The 24,936-nt window shown below is 38.0% G+C and overlaps 2 protein-coding genes across 4 annotated transcripts; both read left to right on the top strand.

The window, feature by feature from the left end:
• The first annotated feature begins 27 nt into the window (after nt 1-27).
• On the top strand, nt 28-13,455 carry BBS5 (Bardet-Biedl syndrome 5). 3 transcript variants are annotated; one of them, XM_075756715.1, is made up of 12 exons: nt 28-178; nt 1,820-1,902; nt 2,758-2,823; nt 4,641-4,690; nt 5,358-5,485; nt 6,223-6,358; nt 7,328-7,423; nt 7,958-8,020; nt 8,861-8,995; nt 9,104-9,187; nt 11,002-11,025; nt 13,292-13,455. In XM_075756715.1, exons 1-12 carry the CDS (start codon nt 117-119, stop codon nt 13,310-13,312), a joined length of 948 nt encoding a protein of 315 aa, XP_075612830.1. In that variant the 5' UTR covers nt 28-116; the 3' UTR covers nt 13,313-13,455. The 3 variants fall into 3 exon arrangements, with proteins under 3 accessions (XP_075612830.1, XP_075612827.1, XP_075612829.1); XM_075756712.1 differs by lacking the exon at nt 13,292-13,455 and adding an exon at nt 11,130-12,728; XM_075756714.1 differs by lacking the exons at nt 7,958-8,020; nt 13,292-13,455 and adding an exon at nt 11,130-12,728.
• A 359-nt stretch (nt 13,456-13,814) lies between these two features.
• On the top strand, nt 13,815-22,899 carry KLHL41 (kelch like family member 41). Its single transcript, XM_010312758.2, has 6 exons — nt 13,815-15,068; nt 17,838-17,995; nt 18,088-18,195; nt 19,041-19,226; nt 20,913-21,059; nt 21,914-22,899. The coding sequence occupies exons 1-6, from the start codon at nt 13,959-13,961 to the stop codon at nt 22,023-22,025; spliced, it is 1,821 nt and encodes a 606-aa protein (XP_010311060.2). The 5' UTR covers nt 13,815-13,958; the 3' UTR covers nt 22,026-22,899.
• Nucleotides 22,900-24,936: the final 2,037 nt, after the last annotated feature.

Below are 24,936 nucleotides of genomic sequence, written 5' to 3'. Positions count from 1 at the left end.
CCCCCCACGTGCAGCACCGTAGCCAATCCCGATCGCTGCGGGAGCTCGAGACACCACCCCCGTTGCCACGGCGGCGCGCGGACTCTCCGGAGAGAGTGGCTGCTGCGGTCGCCGCCATGAGCGCGGTGCTGGACGTGCTGTGGGAGGACAGGGATGTCCGCTTCGACATCTCCCCGCAGTGAGTGTCGTTGCCCTGCCCTGCCCTGCCCTGCCCTCCCCTTCCCTTACAGCAGGGCTTTCAGACCCGTCCGGCGTCTGTCAGTAGGCTGAGCGCGGCCGCCATTAGTGGCGCGGTGCATGCTGGGGGTCTTCCTACTGTGGCGGCGCGGGGGGGAGCGTGTTTTCCTGGGAGGGTGGGAAGAGGCTTGTGGGGCCCTTGAGACTCGGGTGGGCTGGCTGGGGAGTTTTTGGTAGGTGGAGTCTAGTCACCGTTTCCAATCTATAAAAGAAAAGAAAATTAAAAAAAATTGGGAAAAAAAAAAAAGAAGGCTGCATACAGGAGGACTGAGGTAACTAGCGTTATCCGGCGCTGAGAAGTAAAAACAAACTTAGGGTGTGTGCCCCTGCCGTGATGTTGGCAGCCTGAGCTCACGGAAATGCAGTGGCTGTGCAGCCTCCGAGGGGACAGAGCTGAAGGGCTGCCACGTACATCCTCGTGGAGGCAGTGCTTCCTCACTCCCGTGGGCCTTGACCTCTGATGAGCTGTCGGCCTTATCTAAAACATAAAACTTCTGCTCTGGTTTCTGTGGCTTCCCTGCATAGCTTTTGTAATACGGAGCTACAAATTAGCAGCTGGTTGGTGATGATTTTGGGGGTAGAGGCTGAAACTGCTATCATGCTTCATCTGCTTCCTGCACGGTTGACCCTACTGAGAACACCCCTTGTCCCTCAGACATGCTGCCTGCAGTAATTTTAAAAACATGAAATTGTATCTTGGATGTTTAAGCAGTTCTGTCGTATGTTCTTGTAGAATTATAATGTAGACAGAGCCTGCTTCCATATTTTCTTTAATGCTAATGTTACTATTCTTGCTACCTCCTGTCTAGTATCTTTTATGCTGTTCTGGTGATGTATTGTTGAGTCCATACCTACTGTCTCAATCCTGTTCTGCAGTAGTATCTCATGGAATTCTCCTGATAATGCATCTTGTTTCTGTTATGCCAATACACGGAAGAGTTTTGACTGCTTTACACAATACAATTAAAATACAGCAAAATTTCACGCTACATCTGTTGTTATGTAATTAAGTGGTTAATCCAGTTAAATCAAGCAAAATACAAAAAAAACCCCACATCTGAACCACAAAAGCCAAACCACACCCTTTGTGGAAAATTTAGGAGAGCATTTCACGTGTCAGTATATATCTGATATTTCCCTTTCTGGCATCTATTCTTTCCTGAGCCTAGCTCCACTCCTTATGACCTAAAAGTACCGCAAGAGGCAACAAAATATCCATTAAAAATTATGTGAATGCTTTTTTTTTTTTTTGCTTTTCCCTCCCATTTTCACACACTTTCTCCCTATTTTGGGGTATAGTTTGCTTAGTCACACTTGCTATATAATTATAATATTTACTGTTATAATTTAATAATAATGGTACTAATATTTTTCATATGCCAGGTGTAGTGATAACAAATTCAGATGTATATTGATTTGGGTGCGTGTGTGCATATGTGGATTTTTCATTGTATGATGCACGAAGCAAAACAAGGAGAAACGAAAGTGAAGTGGGGAAATAGAAATGGTCTTCTTTTTGAGGATAAATCTAATCATTTTCTTTAGGTAATTTTTTTCTTCTTCTTTTTTTTTTTTCTTTTAGACAAATGAAAATGAGACCTGGAGAGGTCCTTATAGACTGCTTAGAGTCTGTTGAAGATACCAAAGGAAACAATGGAGACAGAGGTAACTGCAAACTCAGGGAAATTGTAAACTTTCTAATATTCAACCTGTGTAGGTTCATGAAAGCCCTGTCTGGTTTCCATTGAACTCAGTATCAGTGTTCTGTTGGAGAAAATAGATTCTACCTATTTCACGCATCTCTCCCCTTGGAGTATTTTCAAATAGGATCTCCTTTTCAAAGTTATAGGAAGGTAATAATCTTGTCTCAGAATTTCTTTAGAACTGAAAGCCTTGTAAGAATAATCCATTTATAAACATTGTGGTGCTTTTTTACTGTATTCCTCTTTAATGCTTAGTTTTTCCTAACCTGGTTTAAACTGAATCAGTAAGGAATATATATACAGTGTGCAAGGGCATGAAGCTGCCAGCAAGCTGCAATGACCCTTGCTGGGGCTGGTTGTGCTGCTGTACAGCGTACAGAATTGAAGAAATTTGCACGTGACATAAAGGGGTGAGGTTATTCATGAAGACAGCTGCGATAGTTAACTCACTGCCTTCCCTTTCTCCTCCCCAGAGCACTTCTGCACTGATTGTGTCTCTGCATTTTTACCATAGGCAGGTGGACGTGAAATCAATAACTGTTATTGCTTTGGTTTTGAGGAATGCTGGTATATATATTTGAAGTTGTTTCATTTGTTCCTTGCTGGATTTTTCTCTCCTAGCCTTAAAAAAAAAAAAAAAAAAAAAAAAGTTTAGTGATTTTTCTCCTGGGGTGTCCTGTGCTTTTTTTCTTTTTCTTATCAAGGAGATGGAATATTCTGGTGTTTGAAAACTAGAGGTAAATACATACCACAGAATGGAACATTTAATTTAATGGAAGTTATTCAGATTAAAAATATCTACACTTTTTATTTCCAGGTAGACTGCTTGTGACAAATCTGAGGATTATTTGGCGCTCATTGTCATTGCCCAGAGTCAATCTTTGTAAGTATAATCTCCTGTTAAACAACTGCAAATTTTGCGTTTCCTTTGTGGTGGCATGCTATTCTTTCACAATAGTATAGATTACAGTACAGAATAGTAAAGTATAGTTCTATTGCTCTGTAAAGGCTGAAATAAACTGTTATTAATTAATGTATTTGTAACATAGGAGCTGTTAAAATAATTCATGGTAAAATATTAATATTCAATATTAATTTATCAGGACGGAAGTTGAAGAGTACTTCAGATGTATTTTTCATTTGGCCTGTGTGGTATTAATTCATTTTTCTAGGAAGAAACAAAAGTTTGAGTTTCTTCACGCCTTGCTTTTACTTGTACCTCTTATTGCTACCTATTTATTCACATTTTGTATTGCCCTACAGTTTTATTCCCGACAACTACTCGCCTTTCCAAATTTACTATTGTAAGCTCTGAATAAGCTTCTAATTTTAATTGTATGAGTAGCTAGCAGGTCTACTTATATTTTATTTAGTTTAATTTGCTGAAACAAGGGTAGGACACATTTACTTTGTACCAAATTATTTCCAGTGCTCAGTTCCCAATAGCCAATCAATATTGTATTCTGTTCGTAATGTAAAAAATAAACTTATGCCCTCTGCCTTCTTGCTCTTCTGCATTTGCTGTCTCATACATGCACACACATACAAGTGTGTGCACACACTGCTACTTTTATATGTATTTATAAAATAAATAAAAAAAATAGTTGTCTGTGTATTTAAGTTTTAAATTAGCACTTTTTAGAGGAGATCACAAAGAAACCTATGGAGTAGTTCAGTCCTGCAGAACCTCAAGGAAGTCTAACCTATGGCTTTTAGAGTTTAAAATACTCTCTAGCTTTCAAGATAATGCACTATTTCTTACATTAACGAAATATATAGACAAAAAAATAATATTTTATTGGATGCCATTTTTGACCATTGCTGTTTCTTTTAGTTTTAGAAAATTCTCACAAGCAACCTAGGAAATAGTCTTTTTCTGGTATTTTCATAAGTATTAATTCCTTGAAGACTGAATATTCTTATCTACATAACTGCTGCCACATCTGAGCTTTTGGAGAAGCAGAATCTTCCCAAAGCAAATTCTAGTTCTCCTTTAATAATTTACACAACCTGGCTGTGCTACTATTGGTATCAGTAGCAGGATTGTCATTGATGTTCAGATTTAGCCCAGCACCATTTTAGTGCATCCGTTTATTTTAGGAAGAGGCAGAATGAAATTTATAACTGTTTTCTCCTCTTATTCTTTTTGTTTCTTTTCCATTTATACTTTACATTTTGCTGCTTTTATTCTTTGTCATCTCATTTGCTCTTCTTCTACAAAGTACTATATCGATGTAGAAAGTTTTATTTATAAGGGTAAAATTTATGGGCAACATCACGATGAAACAGACCTTCTGAGGCAACAGTCAAACACTGAAACAAGGGAAATTCTAATTAGATATTAGGAGAAAAACATTCACAATGATGGCAGTCAAACAGTGGAACAGGTTCCCAGCGTGGCTGTGGAATCTCCTTCTCTGGAAATATTCAGAACTCAATTGGACAGTGCCCTGAGCAGCCAGATGGAGTTAGTCCTGCTTTGAGAAGAGCATTGGACCAGACAACCTCCCAAGGTCCTTTCCAGCTTAAATTAGTCTTCAATTTTGTGATGAGGGCCCAGACCATTAACCATAAGGTGTAATTCTCACAAATAGCATCCAAAGCTGTGCTACAAAATTCAATATTGTACTTGGTAATTTTGACTATTATTTTTTCTTGTTCTCAAAACTGTTCTTTTTTTTTTCCTTCCCTAACTTTTAGCTGTTGGTTACAACTGCATTATAAATATAACTACAAGAACTGCCAACTCTGTAAGTTTCAAAAAACACTTTTTAAAATAATAAAAGAAGCTGTAACTCATTCTGTATACTTCTTGCGCTATATCAACAATAATCTGAAGGTTTACTTGCAAGAACAGTAATAGAATAGTAATGAAAGTTTAGTTCTAAAAGTTGAGAGTTTTACATTTGTGTGTTTTTAGGCAGTAAAACTCATGTACTCACACTGGTGATTCTTCTCCCCTCTAGGTAAGTCAAGCACATGTTGGCTCATGGTGTCTAAATTTAAAAAGGTCTAGAGAGGCACTATTTTTGTGCAAAAAAGCTCTCAAGTACGTTGCCTGAATTACATGCAACCGTGAAACCATTTGTTTGGCCTGCAGCAAAGAACTAGCAGGGAAATTATGTAGATTCCCCAGGCAGCCGCATGGGAACAAAGCCTAAAATACTGTTTTAGTCATGATATTGCAAATGCATAGTAGGCGGGCTTCATTAGTTCTAATGTTGATTGGAGTGCTAGTTTCTCAAAAAAAAAAAAGAGTTCAGTTGACGACAAGAGTAAATCAGTGGTAGAATTAGGAGTATACCTTCAGATATACTATTTGAAACAAGAATTTAGAAAATATATGAAGATTATTTATTGCCTGTGCAGTAAAGCTACTGTATTGTCAAAATGTTACATTTCATTTTTTCCTTACAGAAATTACGAGGGCAGACAGAAGCTCTGTATATATTGACTAAATGTAACAATACACGGTTTGAGTTCATATTTACCAACGTTGTCCCCGGGAGTCCCAGACTCTTCACTTCAGTTATTGCTGTACACAGGTGGCATATTTAAAATAGTGCTTGTTCATTACAAAATTCAATTAATCAAATATGTGTGATTACTACTGCTGATGGACTGAGTATATAACTGCCCATATTTAACATTCAGAAAACTTCCTCTTCCCAAAAGAGGAGAACACAATCTCTGGAAGGAAGGGAGAGAATGATCACAAATTGTAGTAGGTAACTGTGCATAATGAAACTGAATATGTATTAATACCAATCATTGATTGCAGTTTATACACCTTGTGTGTATAAACTATCTGAACAAATAAAAGTACAAAAGAGCTAATTACAGTGTGCATATTCTATCTGTAATTTCTGTCTATAATGATTTCCCATAATTTTGGACCTTGTAATGGAAATGAAGAGTTAAATTCTGGTCAAAAGTCTAAATGACTACAAAACAGTGGATGTTTCCCATCTAAAGATAAGTCATCTGAATAAATGTGTGCGTAATACATCACCATAGGTCTCTATTTAAGAGCTATGGAATACATGAACAATACAAGAGATCAAAGCAGATGTAAAAAACCAAAACTTTTAAGTTTAAAGAGAACTTCATTAAGGAAAGCTGAAATATAATGGTTTTCATTGATGAAGTTTTAACAGTACTCTCATTTTTGTGCAACATGGTGGTAAGAAAAGTTGAAAATTACAACACTTCATATTGGTGTTAAACAGTAAAGCTAATAGAAAACACTGAAATGGTAACGTGTGTGTTTTATTTTTTGCAGAGCTTATGAAACTTCTAAAATGTATCGTGATCTGAAGCTGAGAAGTGCATTGATTCAAAACAAGCAACTGAGATTATTACCACAAGAACAAATATATGATAAAATCAATGGAGTTTGGAATTTGTCAAGTGACCAGGTATAGTGAAAAATGAGACTGTTGACTACAGCCAAGTTAAAATGTTTTGGCTTTCATCTAGCAATTGTACTACTGGAGTTTCATATCCTCAAAGGAATTACCCTTAATTCAGTTCATCAGCTGATGCTTGTGGAGTAGCTGATCCCATATATTTGCCACTCAGTACAACAAAGTCTCTTCTTGGCAACCTGAAGTCTATGTGACTCTGCTAATATGCAAGGAACTGGATACACGGTTCCTGTTAAAAAGATAGGAGTCTAAAGTTCTGTATCATCCTGAAAGACAATCATGTTGTTTCCAAAGTGCTCTGCTGAATATTTGTATGTTTATGTGCAGCTTTCACTACAGTGTAAGACTGTATTTGATTATCAGAAATAGAAAATATCGGAATAGGAATCTATGTCTTAAAACATGGAAGAATAAAGACTTTAAGGAAAAATAGAAAACATTTCTATTATTTTACAGGGCAAGTATTTCCCAGAGCTATGAAACAAAATGGGAACTGTCATTTCTGTCTCTGCAATTTTAGTCCAGAATGGAAATAGGATCCATCCTCACAAGCTAAAAAGTTCTTTCCTCTACATTCCCTTGGCACACATCTCCACAATTGCCTAAGTTTAACCCACATGCCATTATAATTACACTATACGCCAATTCCAGATCTGTACAGTTAAGAACACTCTCAGATGCTTCATGTACTCCCATGAGGTCTGCTGTGCTGTGATTTGATCCTGCTTTGCTGCAGTAATAGGTACTCCCAGCTATTTTCACCACTTGGGTGTTGTATCCTTTAAAGATTGGATCTTGCTTCCTTGCATTTCAACTGGTTTTGGTGGGAAAGAATCAGGCTTTTATTGAATTAAATGTGAAGCTGTATCCTTGTGTTTAAATGGATAGCAGTAATCATCGTGTTTGGAAAAAAAATTCTCAATACTTCAAAGCAGTTTTAACATACCTTTTCTTTAATAGGGAAACTTGGGAACATTTTTTATTACTAATGTGAGAATAGTTTGGCATGCAAATATGAATGACAGCTTTAATGTCAGCATACCATATCTACAAATTGTAAGTATCTTCAAACAACTATTTTCAAAATTAAATGGCATAAGTTCAAGTCTTCAGTTAAAACTCCCAGCTCATCAAAATTAGTATTTCATGTGCCATAGTCCAGGAGGAACTTCGTCTTACCAGCATCGACCACAGGGTAGATTTTTTTTTTTTCTTCTGTCCAGATTAATTGGGGGCTTTTATAGGCAGGTACAGATACTGAAAATGGCTTGTATTTCCAATTTTCAAACTATTTACTATGATGCTTCCTGCCACCTACACTGTGATTAATGATCTGTGAACCTCAAGTTCAGAAATGAACTGTTACCACTGTTACTGCTTCTGATAAAAACACTTTTCCCTGAGGTTCAGGGGTTCAGATTTGTAATGGTAAACAGGAGGGAATGCTGGTAAGCCAAGCTTCCAGAACGAGTAATTGTAATTAGTACAGTGTTAAAAAAAAAAAAATATATATATATATGTATATAAAGCAGATTTTTGTCAAATAATTCCATAATTTTTAACAAACAGTTTTTACCTCTTTACCATTAGCGTTCAATAAAAATAAGAGATTCAAAGTTTGGCTTGGCACTTGTGATAGAGAGTTCCCAGCAGGTAAGAAGCTTTAATAGCCTTTTTTCATTGGTTACGTTTTTATATATAATAGTTCTCTAATTCTGAAATGTTACAGGGCTATTTTTAAAGTATTTAGAATGTTCCTTCTGTGTGGCCTTTTGAACACAACTTTTAAAAAGTCCTCTTTGCACTGCTTAAAATGTCTGTATGTCAAGGTCAGTATAGCTATTGTGAGTTATGGTTTATCTAAGCAAAGCAACAATAGGCCAGCATGACTAGTGAAAATAAAGTAATATAACCATTAAAACAGTGTCTTCTGACAGATTATCTTTGGGATCTAATTACTTCTATACTTAATTAAGACCACTATTTTTAATCTTTTTCACTTGTGTATGCATTTTGTTGTAAGAGACAAAATTATTTTTCTTCAATTTGACCTTAATCAGAAATGCTTTTAATGGCGATTTTTTTTTAAGTTCAACTAACTTTATTTACTCTATCTGAAAGCTTCTTTAATAACAACATCAACATCTAACAGGCTAAACATTTGCTGAGTAGCTAGGAATAATTAGTATCATTGCAGAATTTCTCCTACCCTTGTTTGCTTTTGGTTTTCTGTGTAAGTTTATTCCTCATTTATATAATGAGCTAACAGTTAAAAGCTTATTTACCTCACAGAGAAACATTGTCATTGTTTTTATTTCACCCATGGTTTAAGTGGTGGAATGAAAATAAGATCATACCAAAACACAGATAATGTTTTATCAGCAAACTGAAATTTGCTAATATTAAACTGCAGATCCCTAACAAGAGGAAAAAGGTGTTTAATTAATAAGCTACAATAATAAATACATGTTTTCCTTTTTCTCTGTTATATAGAGTGGAGGATACGTACTTGGTTTTAAAATAGACCCTGTGGAGAAACTACAGGAGGCAGTGAAGGAAATTAATTCTCTTCACAGAGTTTATTCAGCTAACCCTATATTTGGAGTAGATTATGAAATGGAAGAAAAGGTACTCTACTCATTTATTTTAAATTAGATACAATATGGTGTTAACAGCAGTAATAAAAATATAGTAAACAGATATGTGGATTTACTTACTTATGAGTTTAATTTGCAGCCTCAACCTCTTGAAGACCTAACAGTGGAGCAGGTTCAAGATGATGTGGAAATAGAATCTGATGAACATACAGATGCTTTTGTGGTAAGTTGATCCACAGAAAATAATAAAAAAAAAAATTCTTGTTTGGTTATTCAAAAGTAAGCAATGTACAGCTGTAATCCTCTATTAAAGATAAGCTATAACCGAACTTTTTGTATTTAAAACACACCTACACGTCTTTCATTCAAAATCCTGATTACTACAGGAATTTATTCTGTGTGTGGATTTTTAACTTAAGAACAAACTATAATTCAAAATAAATAGTAGTAGATATTTAAAGTAATAGTTGTATATAGTTTCTCAAGACATTAAGATCAGGAATAGCTTGAAAACCAGCAATATAGTATAATCAAATACATTATATGAAAACAAGTCTTCTTTCTCTTGGAGCAGATGAATAGATGGTGATATCTGTACGCTCAACATTCATCTAAGATTCAAACTTGAAAGATTTTTAGAAAGGCAGCAATAATTTTGAGACACTTCTGACAACCTTTGCACTCCTGACGGTACCAGTTTAGAAAACTATTTTAGTATCTGTCTCACATTATTTCAGGAAACTTTACTTTTCAGTGCATTAGGTTGCTTAATGACCTTCTTTCTAGAGTTTGCAAATTTACTGTGCAACCCAGTAACACCTGCCTGCATGACTGACTGCACAGGTAGACTGCGTGTGTTTTCAAGTGCTGGCCTTGACCCATTGACCATTCACATATTTTCTTAATTCCTCTCTGAAATTTGGTAAAATAGCAGTGCTAGCACCAATCTTATTTCCACTTTCTTTTCTTTTGCTAATATTTATTGATGCAGATAAGCTCTTATCTCTTCTTTTCCCTCCTTTTTCCTCACTTTTTGCCTTTTCTTCTTCATTTTTGTACATTTTTATTCAGAAGACCTACCTTTTCCTTAAAGGTAGATTGTTTGCTCTATTGGTGCCTTTGTCATGTGGATTAAATAACTGTGCTTTGCATATTCTAAAACAAAAACTGGAAGCTGTAAATTACTAGAAGGTGGTTGCTCTAGGAGACACGGATCGTCCAGGACTCAAGGAGTGGCTCCACACCACTATTCCATGACACTTGACAGCTGTGATGCTATTCTATTGAGTCTTGTATAGCTTGAGATCCAGCTGAGCAGGAAAATGCTTCTTTTGCTGCCCCTCACCAGTCCATAGGGGCAGCTGAAGCAAGACCAGGCTCTTTCAGGTAAATAGGAAGATCTGGAGCCTGCTGGTCCAGAGACTTTGAGAGCTGTGGATATTTTCAGAGGTCTGATTTCTTGAAGAGCTAGAGCCTTAATTTCCACACACACAAAATGAGAAAGCTTGTTTCTCTTTCCCAACTCTCTGCCTGAGAGTGGAAAAATTTGGTTAATTGTTCAGTTACTCTGTGTTAACTTCTTAGATTGAGTATGATGTTGACTTACACATTTTAAGTTACTTTTTGAAATTGCATAATAAATGCTGCTGCACATGAGACAGAAAACGCTAAGATGCTGTCAGTTTGCTTTCATATTAACATTTTATTACCTATAAAGTATTTGTCAGTGTAACAAACATAATATGAAAATTTAACCATTTAAAAATCTTAGATTATTATGATGAAAAATTCAAAGATTGGTGTGTAATGAAAAATAACATAATCACCAACTCCTGTTAGAACCGTTTTATAAATTATTTCAACTCAGAAAAAAATCTGATCTTGTTTACAAAACAAAAATAAAAACCATACAGACTGGCTCATTGAAGAAAACTTACCAAATACAGTTTTGACCCCAAGGAATTATTAGCAGAACATTTTCAGACTTTTTTTTTTTTTAAACAAGGTTGCGAGTTCTCTTTTTTCTCTCTTTTGCAGGCTTACTTTGCTGATGAAAACAAGGTAAGAACATCTTTTTTCATACTATCAAATTCACGTTGTCAAAATGGGATACTAAAAAGTACCTTCTGCTTTATTTTCTCTATTATCTCGTGCATTCAAAAAAGCAACATGATGGGGAGCCTGTTTTTTCAGAAGAACTAGGACTTGCAATAGAGAAGCTAAAGGACGGATTCACACTCCAGGGACTCTGGGAAGTAATGACCTGATTTAAATTGGCATGCCTTTGTTTCCTAAGCAAGGAAAGACGCTTGGTTCTTACTGGGCTTGTGAGATCTGTAGAAGACAATTTAGAAATACCAGAGTAGCAGAGGAAGAACACGGCAAAGCTAAAGAGCAGGCAAATACTAGATAATAAGCCCTGAGGATATATCATAAAGTGAACATTATTCAAAACCCTCGTATGTGTAAAAGCTTTGTATTTATTGCAGTGTTCCTGTAAGTAGTGGAAGGACAACCGATACCGATTATAAGAAGGGGCGGGGCCCCAACTGCTGCGGGCAGTCACGTGTTGCCCAAGTCCCCAGACGTCCCGCCCTTCCCCTGGTCATACGGTGCTCTGTCCCTCAGGACCTGGAAGTCCCGCCCCACTACATGTATGGTGGCTGCCATTTTAGTTCAGCCGCCATTACCTAAAATGTCATACCCCACGTTTTCATACAGCTTTGTGATTGGCTGACTGCGGGTTTTGGCACACTTGTACCCCAGGGATTTTCAGGCGTGATTGGCAGGACCAGCCACCCCATCCTGCTTCCCCTAGAAGGCTGTCAGAGCAGGAAGCCCCCTCCCCTAACAAAGCAAGGTCGGCCATGGTGCTTCAGCCACCATTTTATGGCAGGGAGCCACCATGTTTTTTACAACTTCGTGACCCATGTGTGTACATACTGCCCTGTGATTGGCTGCCAGGACCAGCCACCGCCTGCCATGTTACCTGGAAGGCTATCAGAAGAGGAAAGTTCCAGTTGAGGTAGGGCAGTGTGTGGTATATAGTTTGATGCTCAATTTAAAGTATTCATGTATTTACACACAGTGATATACTTTCTCATAATGATTATATCTACATCAAATTTCCATAACTGGTTTAATGTTGTACAACATAGAAATATCATCATATGCAGAACATTGTGTATCTAGGCATATTGGCCGTATCATTGCAGTGGTGCTGTGCTACTGATAACTTTGATAAAAAGCAATACTGTTCCAAGTATTAGTTTTCATGTCTCATAATTCTGTTAAACGTTCAGCACATCTTATTCCAGGTAGTTAATTGCAATCTAGATATCCTTATACAGTTTTTCCTTTTTTTTTTTTTTTTTTTTTTTTTTTTTTTTGTCTAGAGCCCTTTTTAAGGAATGGTCTAGAAAAAAGTGCATACACAAATAGCTTCTGTGTCTGAGTCATTAGACCTTTACAATGTGTTAGAGAGAAATGAGTCATTTATTGTTTAAAGGAAGATGCAGCTGTTAGGTTTTCTAGTGAGATAAGACCTCCGCGCTATTTTCTATAAGTGGAAAAAGTCAAATGAGCTCTCCTCTCAGCTGTTATTTCAGCAGCTGACTGTTATAGTAAAGTAACTGGTGTGAATGTAATTGCAGTGTTTGTAGACAATCTTTCAAGTAATACATTTCAATTAAATACTACCTATATTGAAAAGCAATCATGATTTTAATAAACTTTGGTTACATTATACCTTGTTGTAGATCTTCTGTTCAAATAGTTGTGTTTTGATCCTGTTTCCATTATGTTCTAAGAACATTTTACCATGTGGGTAAAAAGCATTCTCTATATGGGCAAAATACAGTCCTTCATCGAGGTACATTAAACAACTTAAAAATTCAAAATTGTTTTGGATCTGTATTACCACCTTTAATAAAAATCTAAATGTTCCCAGTCAAAATTGTGAAACCTCCAACATAGGCATATTTTTTTCTAAATTCACATTCACTTTTCAAACTACTTGTCTGATTTGGGGCTGTTATAATTTAAATTCAGATTTTTTTATTTTTTTTTTAAATTACACATCCATTAAATAATGTTAATATGGTGGATTACATGGTTTTCATTATCTGTTCTACCTTTCCTATGTACTGGTTTTGGTTTAGTTTAACAGGAGTTAACACCATTTCTAGAACAGTCAAATTTAAAAGGATTGATAATGTCTACAGATTATCTGAAGAATGGTGTTTATTAAGGGAGGGTGGAGACTTCATTTAAATTATTTTTGAAAGCAGAACTTTACCTGAATCATGTATATTTTGTGTCTAAACAGCAGAGTTTTGTTTACAAATAAATACAACCAAATGGATATTAAGATGAAGCTTAAAATGCATTTCAAAGTCTTATTATCAATATCTGAAGAATTTGCAGATGTGATATGGGTATGTAAAAAAAAAAATCTTAGAGCATATATAATTGATGCAAAGTTCTGGAGTTTTTAAATATCTCTATGATTGCAGGATTGAGATGTATTAAGCAACTCTGGAAAAGTGAACAGTAGTTGCAGCTGACAGCTTGATTAATAATATTTCTATTTCAGAATACTCAGTAACATGTATATTTACAATCTTGCTCATAGCTGTCTCCCTGAGAGTCAGATTCTGCTGTCCTTACTCATATCAAGTAATTTCTTACATTGCACGTAATCTCATTGATTCGATGTGGAGAATGATGGCAAAAGCTGACCATAGTGACTAAAAGCCACAGTTGCTTCTTTCAGTCTTTGACAGCTGCGAGAGCAACTCTTTTTTTTTTTTTTCCAAACCATCCATCCTAAATTCCAACCTGTAAGAGTATGTACCTATATTTAGTTAGCGAGATTAAGTTGCAGAGGTTTCAGGCAGGGCAAAGCACATTGGTCTGCCTTTTTTACAGACAGACCTTTGGGCAGACAACAGCTAAAGCTTTCTGCTCCCTCCCCTTTCCCAAGTATTTGCGAAATGGATTCCCAAAGGGAACTCACTGAAGAGCTCAGGCTTTACCAATCCACCCTTCTTCAGGATGGCCTCAAGGAACTCCTCGAAGAGAAAAAGTTTATAGATTGCTCTCTAAAAGCTGGTGACAGAAGCCTGCCTTGCCACAGATTGATTCTGTCGGCATGTAGTCCTTATTTTCGTGAGTATTTCTTATCTGAGCAAACTGAAGAGAAAAAGAAGGAGGTAGTTCTAGATAATGTTGACCCCAACATCCTGGATATGATCGTCAAATACCTTTATTCAGCAAGTATTGATCTTAATGATTCTAACGTGCAAGATATTTTTGCTTTGGCCAGTCGCTTCCAGATCCCTTCTGTATTCACCGTGTGTGTGTCCTATCTTCAGAAGAGGCTTGCTGTTGGTAACTGTCTGGCCATCCTTCGATTAGGCGTTCTGCTTGATTGCCCGAGACTTGCATTTTCTGCCCGTGATTTTGTCTCAGACCATTTTGTGCAGATCTGCAAAGAAGAGGACTTCATGCAGCTTGCCCCACATGAACTTATCTCAGTTATTTCACCTGACAGCTTAAATGTAGAGAAGGAAGAACTGGTATTTGAAGCAGTAATGAGATGGGTCCGAACAGACAAGGAGAACAGAGTAAAGAGCCTGGGGGAAATCTTTGACTGCATACGTTTTCGTCTTATGCCAGAAAAATATTTCAAAGAACATGTTGAGAAGGATGATATAATTAAAAGCAACTCAGACCTTCAGAAGAAAGTAAAGATTATTAAGGACGCTTTTGCTGGAAAACTGCCTGACTCTAGCAAAAGTACAGAAAAGTCAACCAAAGGGGAGGTGAACGGCGATGTAGGAGATGAAGATTTACTGCCTGGCTACCTAAATGACCTTCCCAGGCACGGCATGTTTGTCAAAGACCTAATTCTTCTGGTTAATGACACTGCTGCAGTAGCTTATGATCCTCTTGAAAACGAATGCTACCTAGCAGCCCTGGCAGAACAGATTCCCAGAAACCATTCCAGTATAGTCACCAAACAAAATCAGGTCTACATTGTTGGCGGACTGTACGTGGAAGAGGAGAACAAGGATCAGCCTTTCCAGTCATACTTCTTCCAGGTATAAGCTTTATAATTGTTGGTGCGATAGTAGGTGCTTACTGAAAAGTATTCCGAGTCTATGCAAATGAGTTGTCTAGTCTCTCTGTACAGTCAATGGAGAGAAGTATCTTTAGAGAGCTATTCCTGTCTCAGAGAGATAAGTGAAACCGAGGGACTTGCATCTTCTCTTTCAAGACCAAGCCCCTGGTGAGATCTCATGAAAGATTAAAAGGGTTAGCATATCTAGGCACTGGCTTTCATTGTTTAAGGCCCAGATTTTTTCATGGTACAAATGCCTAAATTTAAGCCTAATAATATTTTTGTAAAATACCTTTTGTGAATTTACATTAACTTCTATGAAAGTCAAGTGCTTAACTGCTTTAGATGTAACGAGATGTCTTTCTGGTTTTGCATCTGAAATGTTTTTATAACAGTAGCAATGTGCATATTTTAAATGCTTCCTTTGTCACTAAAATTCTAGAAGTCCTTTTGTCACATCTATATTTGAAAACCTAAGGGCATTCTAAAATACATAATTTAGAGGTAGAAGGTTGTTGTCTTGGCGAACTGTCAATGTCAGTATGCTAAATACCATGTTTCAACTGAGAGCATAATTTATATCTTTGTAAATCTGTATAAATACAAGGCTGATTAATACACGCTGTAACTTCCACAGTGTATTTCAGAAAAATTAGCAAAAATATGATTTGGCATGCTTACACCATAAACTAATTCTGTTGTGTTTTTAGCTATATCTGGCTACATGCTTTGGGGGATATTTAAATTATCTCATGATGAATTATGCGATGTGCCATGTCCTATTGTCAGGCACATTGGCCTAAAAGAATAAAAGTAGGTCCTGTTTCAGTATGTAATAAAGCAGAGTGATAAGCAGTGATAGAATTTGAAAGCCTTCAGATACTAAAAAATACAACTATTACGTGTCTGAAGGAGTATGGTTCACTGCGATTTCACATGTAGTGAAAGAGTTGGTTTCAGGCATTTGTTACATCTATGAAAGGGAAGTCTTAGTTTGCTAGAGAGGGATTAGCACTGTTTCATTTCCTTATGTAGGGGTAAAACACTAATCACTAAAATGCAAAACTAGTTACAGAAATATTTCTCTAGTAGAAATACCGTGTTGATGTCATAATGTATGTAATCCAGAACTGAATAGTCTAAGTCTCAGGCTACTAGAAAGTGGCCTTAGAAAAACTAAATCTCAAGATCGATACTAAAAATTGATGAAGTTTTCAGAATTCTACGTTATATGTCTACATCCATTTACTGAAATCCTGCTCTCTTGCTTGTCATCTGTAAACTTGCTTGCTGCTGCTACTGCCTATAGATAAAATACTTGTCTGTATTACCCATGTGGCCGTTGTTCCCTCTAAAACGTTAATGTGGTGACAAACCGATTTTCACTTTGTGATCTCCCTTCTCCACCAGTGAAGCACCTGTTACCATTTTATTTGGTAGCTAGCAGCCCAGGAGGAAACAAGGCTGCCACTGGCTCAAAAATGCATGACTAGTTTATGCCCTATCATCTGTAGATATGTAATACAGATATTACAGAAGATGTCTGTAATCTTCAAGACTGATTCACTAAGCTTGCTGTGATCAGTGATGGGTACATCTTCTTGGTACGCCACCCACATCCAGCTACGGGGACAATCCATGTCCATGAACTAAATTTCACTATTGCAATAAAACTTCCTGTGTAATAGGGTGGTCTGTCAAATTTGGGAGATTCATTTTGGCATGGAGACCTTCAGTGTGGAACATACTTTTGGGAAAAGGATATCACTGAGCTAAATCCAGATCTGATTACTTTGAACTTTCTCTTGCTTTCTATCAAATGCCTTTACACTCAGGCAAACTCACATTTTACCTTCCCTTCCTGTATATCGTGAAGTAAATCTATATGCAATAGAAAAGAGAAAATATTCTTTTTAAATGTCAGCATTCAGGTTCAATTGTAAGTTCTCAGATAAAAACAAAAATTAAGCACCACAGTTCTAGGAAAAGAATGTTTTATTTGTTTGGTTTTTCTTCTGTCCTCCTCCTGCTGCTGCTTCTTAGGTGTTTTCAGCATACTGGATGTGAATTGGGACAGCTGTGGGAGTACTTCAGTAGGGATGATATCAATATTATCGCAAATGGAGCTGCACTGCCTGCCTTTTTTGCTTAGAAATGAAGTCTTTATTCATTGTGCCTTCAGAGATCTCAGGAGTTTTGAGGGTATTTGTGGTGAAACACCACCTCTTTTGCTCTAGGGACTGCAGACGAAATAGCTGTGCCATTTGCTATGTAATATTTCCTGATTGTTAAGAGGAACGGTGTGAGGATGTCTGCTGGAATCTCGTAACGATGAGCACAACTGGCTAAATGTGTAGGTGTGGAATGGCTGGAGTGTCTGCTCCCTTCAAACAGGAAGAACAACTTGTTCTTTCCAACATGTGATAGAGAACCCAGAGAGTGAGGGACCCTTATACAAGGAAGAAGAACTTAATAAAGAGGCAAAGAAACTCTGTGAGGATGAGTGAGGGTGAGCAGATGCAGAGAGAGCTGTGTGGCATTGACTGCTAGGTTTCAGCGCTATGAAGCATGGGTGGGTAGAAGTCACCATTCGTTAGCTGCACTGAGGGAAGGGTAGGGTGTTCAGGCAAGCAGATGAGCTGTTGAGAGACACTGAGTACAATTAGATTAATTTTGTGGAATGATGTTTGTTGTGTGGATTTTCTACTATTTGCCTTTCCTAACACTTCCTGTTCTGATGCCCTTTCAGCTGGATAGCGTCGCTGGAGAGTGGGTTGCCCTTCCTCCACTGCCATCAGCCAGGTGTCTCTTCGGGCTGGGAGAGTCAGACAACAAGATCTATGTAATTGCAGGCAAGGACCTTCGCACGGAGGAGTCTCTAGATTCAGTATTGTGCTATGATCCTGTGTATGTTTAAAATTCAGTTCTGCCCACTGAGGACATGTAAATAGCCCATTGTGAGTTGAAAGACCCTAACAGTGATATTCTTCTTATTCCAGGGCAATGAAATGGGGTGAGATCAAAAAACTACCCATCAAAGTATATGGCCATGCTACTATCTCAAACAATGGATTGATATATTGTCTTGGTGGAAAAACTGATGATAAGTGAGTCTCTAAGTCTTTTCATGACAATTTGTAACGCTATTTGGTTGGTCCTTTGTAGCTTCTATGTCCTCATACTCAGAAATCAGGGTTTCCCTTTTTTACATCTCTGGATTAAGGTTGCTATTACAATTTGGCAGAGGGGACCGTATTATGGTATATAGGATATCTTTTTTGCGATAAGGTAAAATTGCATATAAATTGTAATCCCAACTAGTTACTTAATGGCCATACTTATTTCCAAGGCAAATTGTACTGGCGTTGCAGACACATTAGTAATATATAGCTATGAGGACCCTTACTGAAAGTATTATTTCCTTCCAGATGGAAATACTTAGATGCCATGGAATTAGTGTGTCAGTTTTTCAAATTGTCTGACCTGTGATGCCTGTCGTACCTTAATGGGTATAACATTAGGAAAACCAAAGTTTTCACTCAAACTGAGCACATAGTGGTAATTTTTCAGTGTTTGTTTTGGGGACATTTAAGACACAAGCTTGTCGCATCAGCCAAAACAGCAGCATAATCTTTCTTTTATAACCTTTGTCATACATTCCTCCACAAACCCATGTGAATAGAGTATGCGGGGAAAGGACGTTGCCTTTCTCCTGTAAGGTACAGGGAAATTGCTGCCCTGCATAAGCGGCATTAAAGATTGAATTTAGTTCTATGGATGTGATCAGTGCTTTGTAGGCGTGCAAAGATTCCTGGATAAGATACAAGAAGGGATCTCGTGGAGAGGAGAGAGGTGTTATACATAAGCCCACACAATCCATATCAACTAGGTCTCACTGGAAACAAGCCAAAAGCTCCTTCGAAATGATCACAGGTTTTCTTTTCTTCCTCAGGAAATGCACCAATAGACTATTTGTATACAATCCCAAGAAAGGAGACTGGAGAGACCTGGCTCCAATGAAAGTGGCTCGCTCGATGTTTGGCACGGCTGTCCATAAGGGCAAGATTGTCATTGCAGGTGGTGTCACTGAAGAAGGCCTTACTGCATCTGTTGAAGCTTTTGATCTGACCACCAATAAGTGAGTGCAACATTCAAGCTATTTTTAAGCAAGTGTTTTATCATCTAGCCTTTTAGGAACTCTTGAGATAGGCACCTGGACACCTTTGTGAATCCTGTCCTCCCACTGAGACAGTTGGTCTGCATTCACATCTTTAGCAGCAGCTTAAAGAGCCGGCATCTCTGGGTGTTTTTCCTGCTCCCACACGCATTTTCTATGCTGGCATAGCTGCATAGCAAACACGATCACAGAGCTCATGTAGCAAAAATAACTCGCCCTCTAATCTTTTTTTTTCAAGTCTGATTACTTCCCCAATTTAGTTGGCCACATAAACAGGTGCACTGGCATAATAGGGGGGAAGTGGGAGAGATGGGGCAAGGGCTGCACAGTCTAGTTGAAACTGCACTGGCACTAAACCTGGAACCCCAGCAAGAGAAATCGGGTGCCTGAACAGGACAGGCTGAATGTCCTTCGGGTACATGGTGGTGTGTCTTGCTGTTGGCTCACCTTGTCACAGCAAATACCATTCACTGCTAGTTAGTGGCAGGCAGATAATTCTGCTGAGTTATTTAGTATGAAAATTCCAGGAGGACTTTAAATTTTAAGTGCATGCTCTGAAATACTATAAAGAAGAATAATGACAAAAGAGAGTAAGTCATACCTGGCATTAGCTTGCTTATTTGGTCCAGATACTTTCCAGTGTTCTTCCTTACAGCAGAATCTTTTGCAGTCAGCATCCCTCCAATGTTTATTTTCATTTTTCAAACTTTCATTTAAAATAATACCAGTAAAGCTTTATTATAATAGCTTAAACTTGTAAGTGGTCCTGGATGCATCTTTGTTTTATTGATAAGCACTTCTATTGAATATAAACACATTTGGCTGTGCTGCCTTCACTGACAGGTGGCATTGCAGCCACCAGCCTCACAACAAAAGCTTTAACTTAAACGTATGCTATCCTAAAGAGACTCGCTTGTAAAATTCAACAATACAAAATGTGAATTATGCAAGAAGTAATTCTATGAGGGAACTTTGGACTTTACACCTTTTATAGAAAGCAAAGGAAAGTAAAGGTCATTTTGATACCGTTACGTTTGGCACATTCTTCTCTTCCATTGTTCAGAAAGACATGCAGCTTGTGGTCTGAAAAATCTGCAGGTTCTTGTCTTGGTGTACTCTGTTCTATTACAGTCAAGTCACAGAAGCAAGAGAGACAAATAAGCCTATTAGTTTTGATGTTGACATTATAGAGAAGTGGGATGTTCGTAGGTGTGAATTGGCAGAAAATATGAAATTATGCTAATAGGCCCCAGTGACCTTTTTTTTAATCTCAAATTATTATGTCAACACCACTTGAAATGAACAAGCATTTTGGAAATGATAGGGAAAAAATTAGAGTAGCTGGAGAACAATACATCTGTAAAAAGGATATTACTGATGATGGGACTGGGCTACCTGTAAAGAAGTGGTCTCCGGGAAGAAATGTCATCACAGTGTAATGCTGTCACTTCAGACTTGCAGGAAGTCTGTGAGGATGGAAACACTGAAACTCACTGCTGATAAATGTCAGAACTTTTTCCTTTTACTAAACCATTCACTCAAGAGGTCCTTGATAATGGAATTTATATCACCCAGAAGTGTATTTTAATGCATTCAGATTAGAATATTTCTCATATGTTTAATGTAGGTTTTTCTTTTCATCTTTAGGTGGGAGATTATGCCTGAATTTCCTCAAGAGAGAAGTTCCATCAGTTTAGTCACCTTAAGCGGAGCTTTGTATGCTATCGGAGGCTTTGCAATGATTCAGCTTGAATCTAAAGAATTTGCACCCAGTGAAGTTACTGACATATGGAAGTAAGTTTAATTTTAATCACACTTTCCTGGTGGAAAGCCATATCTAAAATTGAGGTTTGTAGACACTGGAGGGTAAAATTAGTTTTCTGTTTATGTCTGGAAATGAACCCTAGCACAGGTTGTAAAGCACTTGTTGACAGAAGTGTTTGTCAGAAAGTAACAAATAAACATGAGACTTGGATCTAATGACTACTTCCACCTACTAATAATTTGAACAGTTTGAGTCATGATCTCCAGCCTGTTTTACACTTTTAAAGAGTAAGTTGCCATATCTCTTGGCAGGTTTAGCTTTGTAAGTGTACCATAGAAACATTCTCTGTTCCATGACATTCTTACACAGAGGTTTGTACGTATTCACATGTTAATAGTCAAATGAGTAATTGTTCTGAGAGAATCAGAAATCCCTATCTCCTAGATTATTTTTTTTTACACATCTAAATCCCAACAGCAGTGGTGAAACATCATATCTCTGCTGTGACCCTTCCGTTACTAAGGTAAATTCAGGAGTTTTAACTGGCAGAAGGATAGGAAGGGTTCCTAGAGAAACTACCTTTGTATGTAAGAATCTGAAGGAATTCGGAAGAGCTACTTAAGACGAGGAGGAAGCTTTTATAGGAGTAATTAAAGTATGATGCAGGCCAGAAACAAGCTTTAGGGACCAGGAAAAGGACAACTTACAACAAAAGAACATCCTTGTGTTCTGTTCTGGGGGACAAACGCAGCCTTTTGTGGCATCCTTCAGCACGTGGTTGCTACGTGCCTTTGCAACACGTGGACTATGCTCCTTTTCATGTATGAAGCATCAAACTCAAAGTTTAAGAAGTTACGTTCTGACTTTATTTTGTTAAATGCAGGTATGATGATGAAAAGAAGGAATGGATTGGCATACTGAAAGAGATCCGATACGCTACTGGAGCCTCCTGCCTGGCAACACGCTTAAACCTCTTCAAGTTATCAAAACTGTAAACAAAATGCTGGAAAACGTGATCTGATGAGGGAGTTTTGATAGGCTCTTCTGGTTTTGTTGCATGAAAACGTCCCCAAATTGTACAGAGTTTTGTAGCAGCATACTAGTTATACTGTTAACTGTTAAACAATTCATCTGTCTGTCCAAGTCTCAAGATCTTTACTAGCTAATCAATAATAAGTGATTTTTTTGCCAGCATTTAAAATCCTGAAGAATTCTAATTAACATTGATTAGAATAAATGAAGATTTCAGAGAACTCCATTTTTCACTCTGTGAAAATGCCTGTAAAACTAGTTAGGCTTCCCTGCACTCAGACAATCCAGGATATTGGTGGCTTATCCTCCAAACAATGCCCATGAATTAAGTTAAATACAACTAGTAGGTAGCTATTCTAAGTGGCTGTTGGTACAGCCTGATTCCCCCTTCAGCAATGTATGTAAATCCTGCATTCTTCAGCCCTGTCTTGAAAATATTTTCATTAGAGCCTTTCAAAAATAACTTAGCCTGGAACTAAAGTGCATATTGGAAACAAAAGTGGCCTAAGAGATGCCAGCCTTAAAGCTGTACTATAGCCAGACATGAGGAAAGAGACAAATCCACAAGGTTAGTAGCTCTACTGTTTCACCTATGTTTAGGCTTCTGGTAACAAGGATTTTCCACTTTTTTACGCTTTTATATTTATTTCCAAAGCAAATATTTTATGGAAGTTTTTCTCAGAGATCTGATACCATTAACAAGCATTCATGAAAAAGTCCTAGAAGAACTGATCATCAGCAATACCTATGGCAGAGAGGACTTTTCCATGTACTAAAGACTTGATGCATTTTGATGTTGAAACATTTAACAATTAAACTGTTTTTAAAACTATAAAAGTATTGTTTCGTGGTGTCTCTTTTTGTGATCAACTCATCACCACTATCATATTGACAAGACACAGATTTCTTAGTGCAGCCTTTGCTCAAACCAGAGCACCATTTTCTGAAAAAGTAGAGCATGCCCACCATTTTTATAGAGTATCTCTTCAAAGAGTTTCTTCATTGAATAGAGAGGGTGTTATAAATCTACAGGATGTCATAAATCTAATTACAACTGACGTAGCGGGAAAACTGGAAAAGCAGCCCACCAGCCAAGTGAATAGCAATTCCAACTACCAGTGACCCCTTGCATTGCCTTCCTAGGAGACAGAGGTAAACATACAGCAAGGGCAGAGCCATCACAGCTCGTTTCAGTATGTTACTGTGCACTGGTACTTCATCAGTGGGACATCTTTTCTGTTTTCCCCATTAGTATCTAAACCTTCAGCTGTTCTGAGCATCTTTTCATTGGCTCCAGTTAAATCACTGGTTTACACCAGCCCATCTGCTCTAACACTTGCTGATTTAATTTTGAAAAAATGACTGCAAAGGATCAAAAGCAGCACATTTCACTGAAATACTCTTACATTTTGCTTTTCTTAGATGCCCTTTCTGAATCCGCTCATAGCAAGTTTTAATCCTCTTCCCATTGTGAATACTCATCGCTTCATCCATGCAGGACTTGAAGATACCTGGCGTGGCGCAGAATGACTACCGGATACCTGAAAAGCAGGGCTCCGCTCAAACTCATGCCCATCCATGACTGATCACGCCAGCTACAGCCACTGCCACCTTTCTTAGGCTCCAAGGTTGTGCTTGAAGGCCACCTGTACAGAAGCAGGGTCACACAGGAGCCCTCTGACTTGTACCCCACCTTTTGAGATCCTAACCTACATTTAGGATTGTCTTCTCCATTTTATACAAAATATAATGTGCATATAGACTTTCTATGATGTGCTGTGCCTTCAATGACATTTCCTCAAAGCACTCGCCCTTCTCCATTTGCTACCATAAGCAGGCAACCATCAACTAGTTTTTTTCAGTCACCCCACAAACGTGAGGGCTGCCTCAGGAGGAAGAGCACCTTGCAGCTTAGATGATAGTTGTCGGTTTTTCCTGCCTTTTCATTAGTGTCCTGATTTGTATTCAGTCAATACAAATATTTTTTTCTATTCCTGATTAGTGAAAGAAAAGTGACAGCCAGTTGCATAATAGTCAATTCAGAAATGCAGTTGCTTACCTCTGCCAGGTTTCAAAGGAAGTGGTAAAAAGAATGTCAATTGCTTCTACTACCAAGGCAAGAAAACAGATACATTGTGTGTGGGAAAGAGATGGGCACAGCTAAGTCATCAGGAGGTAACGGCCGCTGCAGTCACAACATGGCCACCTCTGAAAATGGGCTGATTTGCAGAAGTACGACCACTCTACAGTTACTGTTCTACAATGAACATTCTCCTGGCAATTCCACTTGCTCCTTCTACATCCCCGTATTTTGTGCCTCCTGGCACAAACCCTGGCTGAGCGTGATCGCGAGAAGCCTAGTAACTGGCAGATGGTTTTGAAACATGATAAATGATCCAGCAATGTTTTTCACCACCAGTAACCAAGGTAGTTGTCACTTTGAAGACTTGTCTTCGTTTCAGTTTTCAGTCTAATTTTGCTCTTTTGTACACTGTCTTATTGACAGGACAGGCAGATTAGGTGGTTTGTCTAATTCTGTTCCATTTCTATTAGCAAGGGCTAATCCAATGCATAAATGTCATGAATTGTCCAGTTGCTAGTAAGTGCCTATGTCTGACATGAGAAAATAATGCCTGTCTCGTCTAAATCTTGCAGGTATCTCTTCCAAGTTGCATTTAACTGGAGCACAGGTGTTTCAAGGATCTGGGTAGCTGCCAGACCTCTAGAACTAGTCTACCTTCTAGGTATGGGAAGGTGCTTCAGAAGGCTCAAGCCATGCTTCTGCACAGGCCACATCACAGGGCAGGAGAAGCAGCTGGAGGTTCCTCACTGCACAACACCCTCCCACCCGAAACAGTCACCCGCAGTTCCTCT

Source organism: Balearica regulorum, chromosome 6 (genome assembly GCF_011004875.1).
Source record: "Balearica regulorum gibbericeps isolate bBalReg1 chromosome 6, bBalReg1.pri, whole genome shotgun sequence".
NCBI lineage: Eukaryota > Metazoa > Chordata > Aves > Gruiformes > Gruidae > Balearica > Balearica regulorum.
This window is presented reverse-complemented; position numbering and strand designations above follow the sequence as displayed.

What these genes read in the sequence shown, in the direction of transcription:
- BBS5 (XM_075756712.1), top strand. Translation starts at nt 117, where the DNA reads ATGAGCGCGGTGCTGGACGTGCTGTGGGAGGACAGGGATGTCCGCTTC. An exon ending in CGCTTCGACATCTCCCCGCA is followed by an intron (nt 179 to 1,819) that starts GTGAGTGTCGTT and finishes TTTTTCTTTTAG; the next exon opens with ACAAATGAAAATGAGACCTG. An exon ending in TGATAGAGAGTTCCCAGCAG is followed by an intron (nt 8,021 to 8,860) that starts GTAAGAAGCTTT and finishes TCTGTTATATAG; the next exon opens with AGTGGAGGATACGTACTTGG.
- KLHL41 (XM_010312758.2), top strand. Translation starts at nt 13,959, where the DNA reads ATGGATTCCCAAAGGGAACTCACTGAAGAGCTCAGGCTTTACCAATCC. An exon ending in GTATTGTGCTATGATCCTGT is followed by an intron (nt 17,996 to 18,087) that starts GTATGTTTAAAA and finishes TTCTTATTCCAG; the next exon opens with GGCAATGAAATGGGGTGAGA. An exon ending in GGTGGAAAAACTGATGATAA is followed by an intron (nt 18,196 to 19,040) that starts GTGAGTCTCTAA and finishes TTTCTTCCTCAG; the next exon opens with GAAATGCACCAATAGACTAT.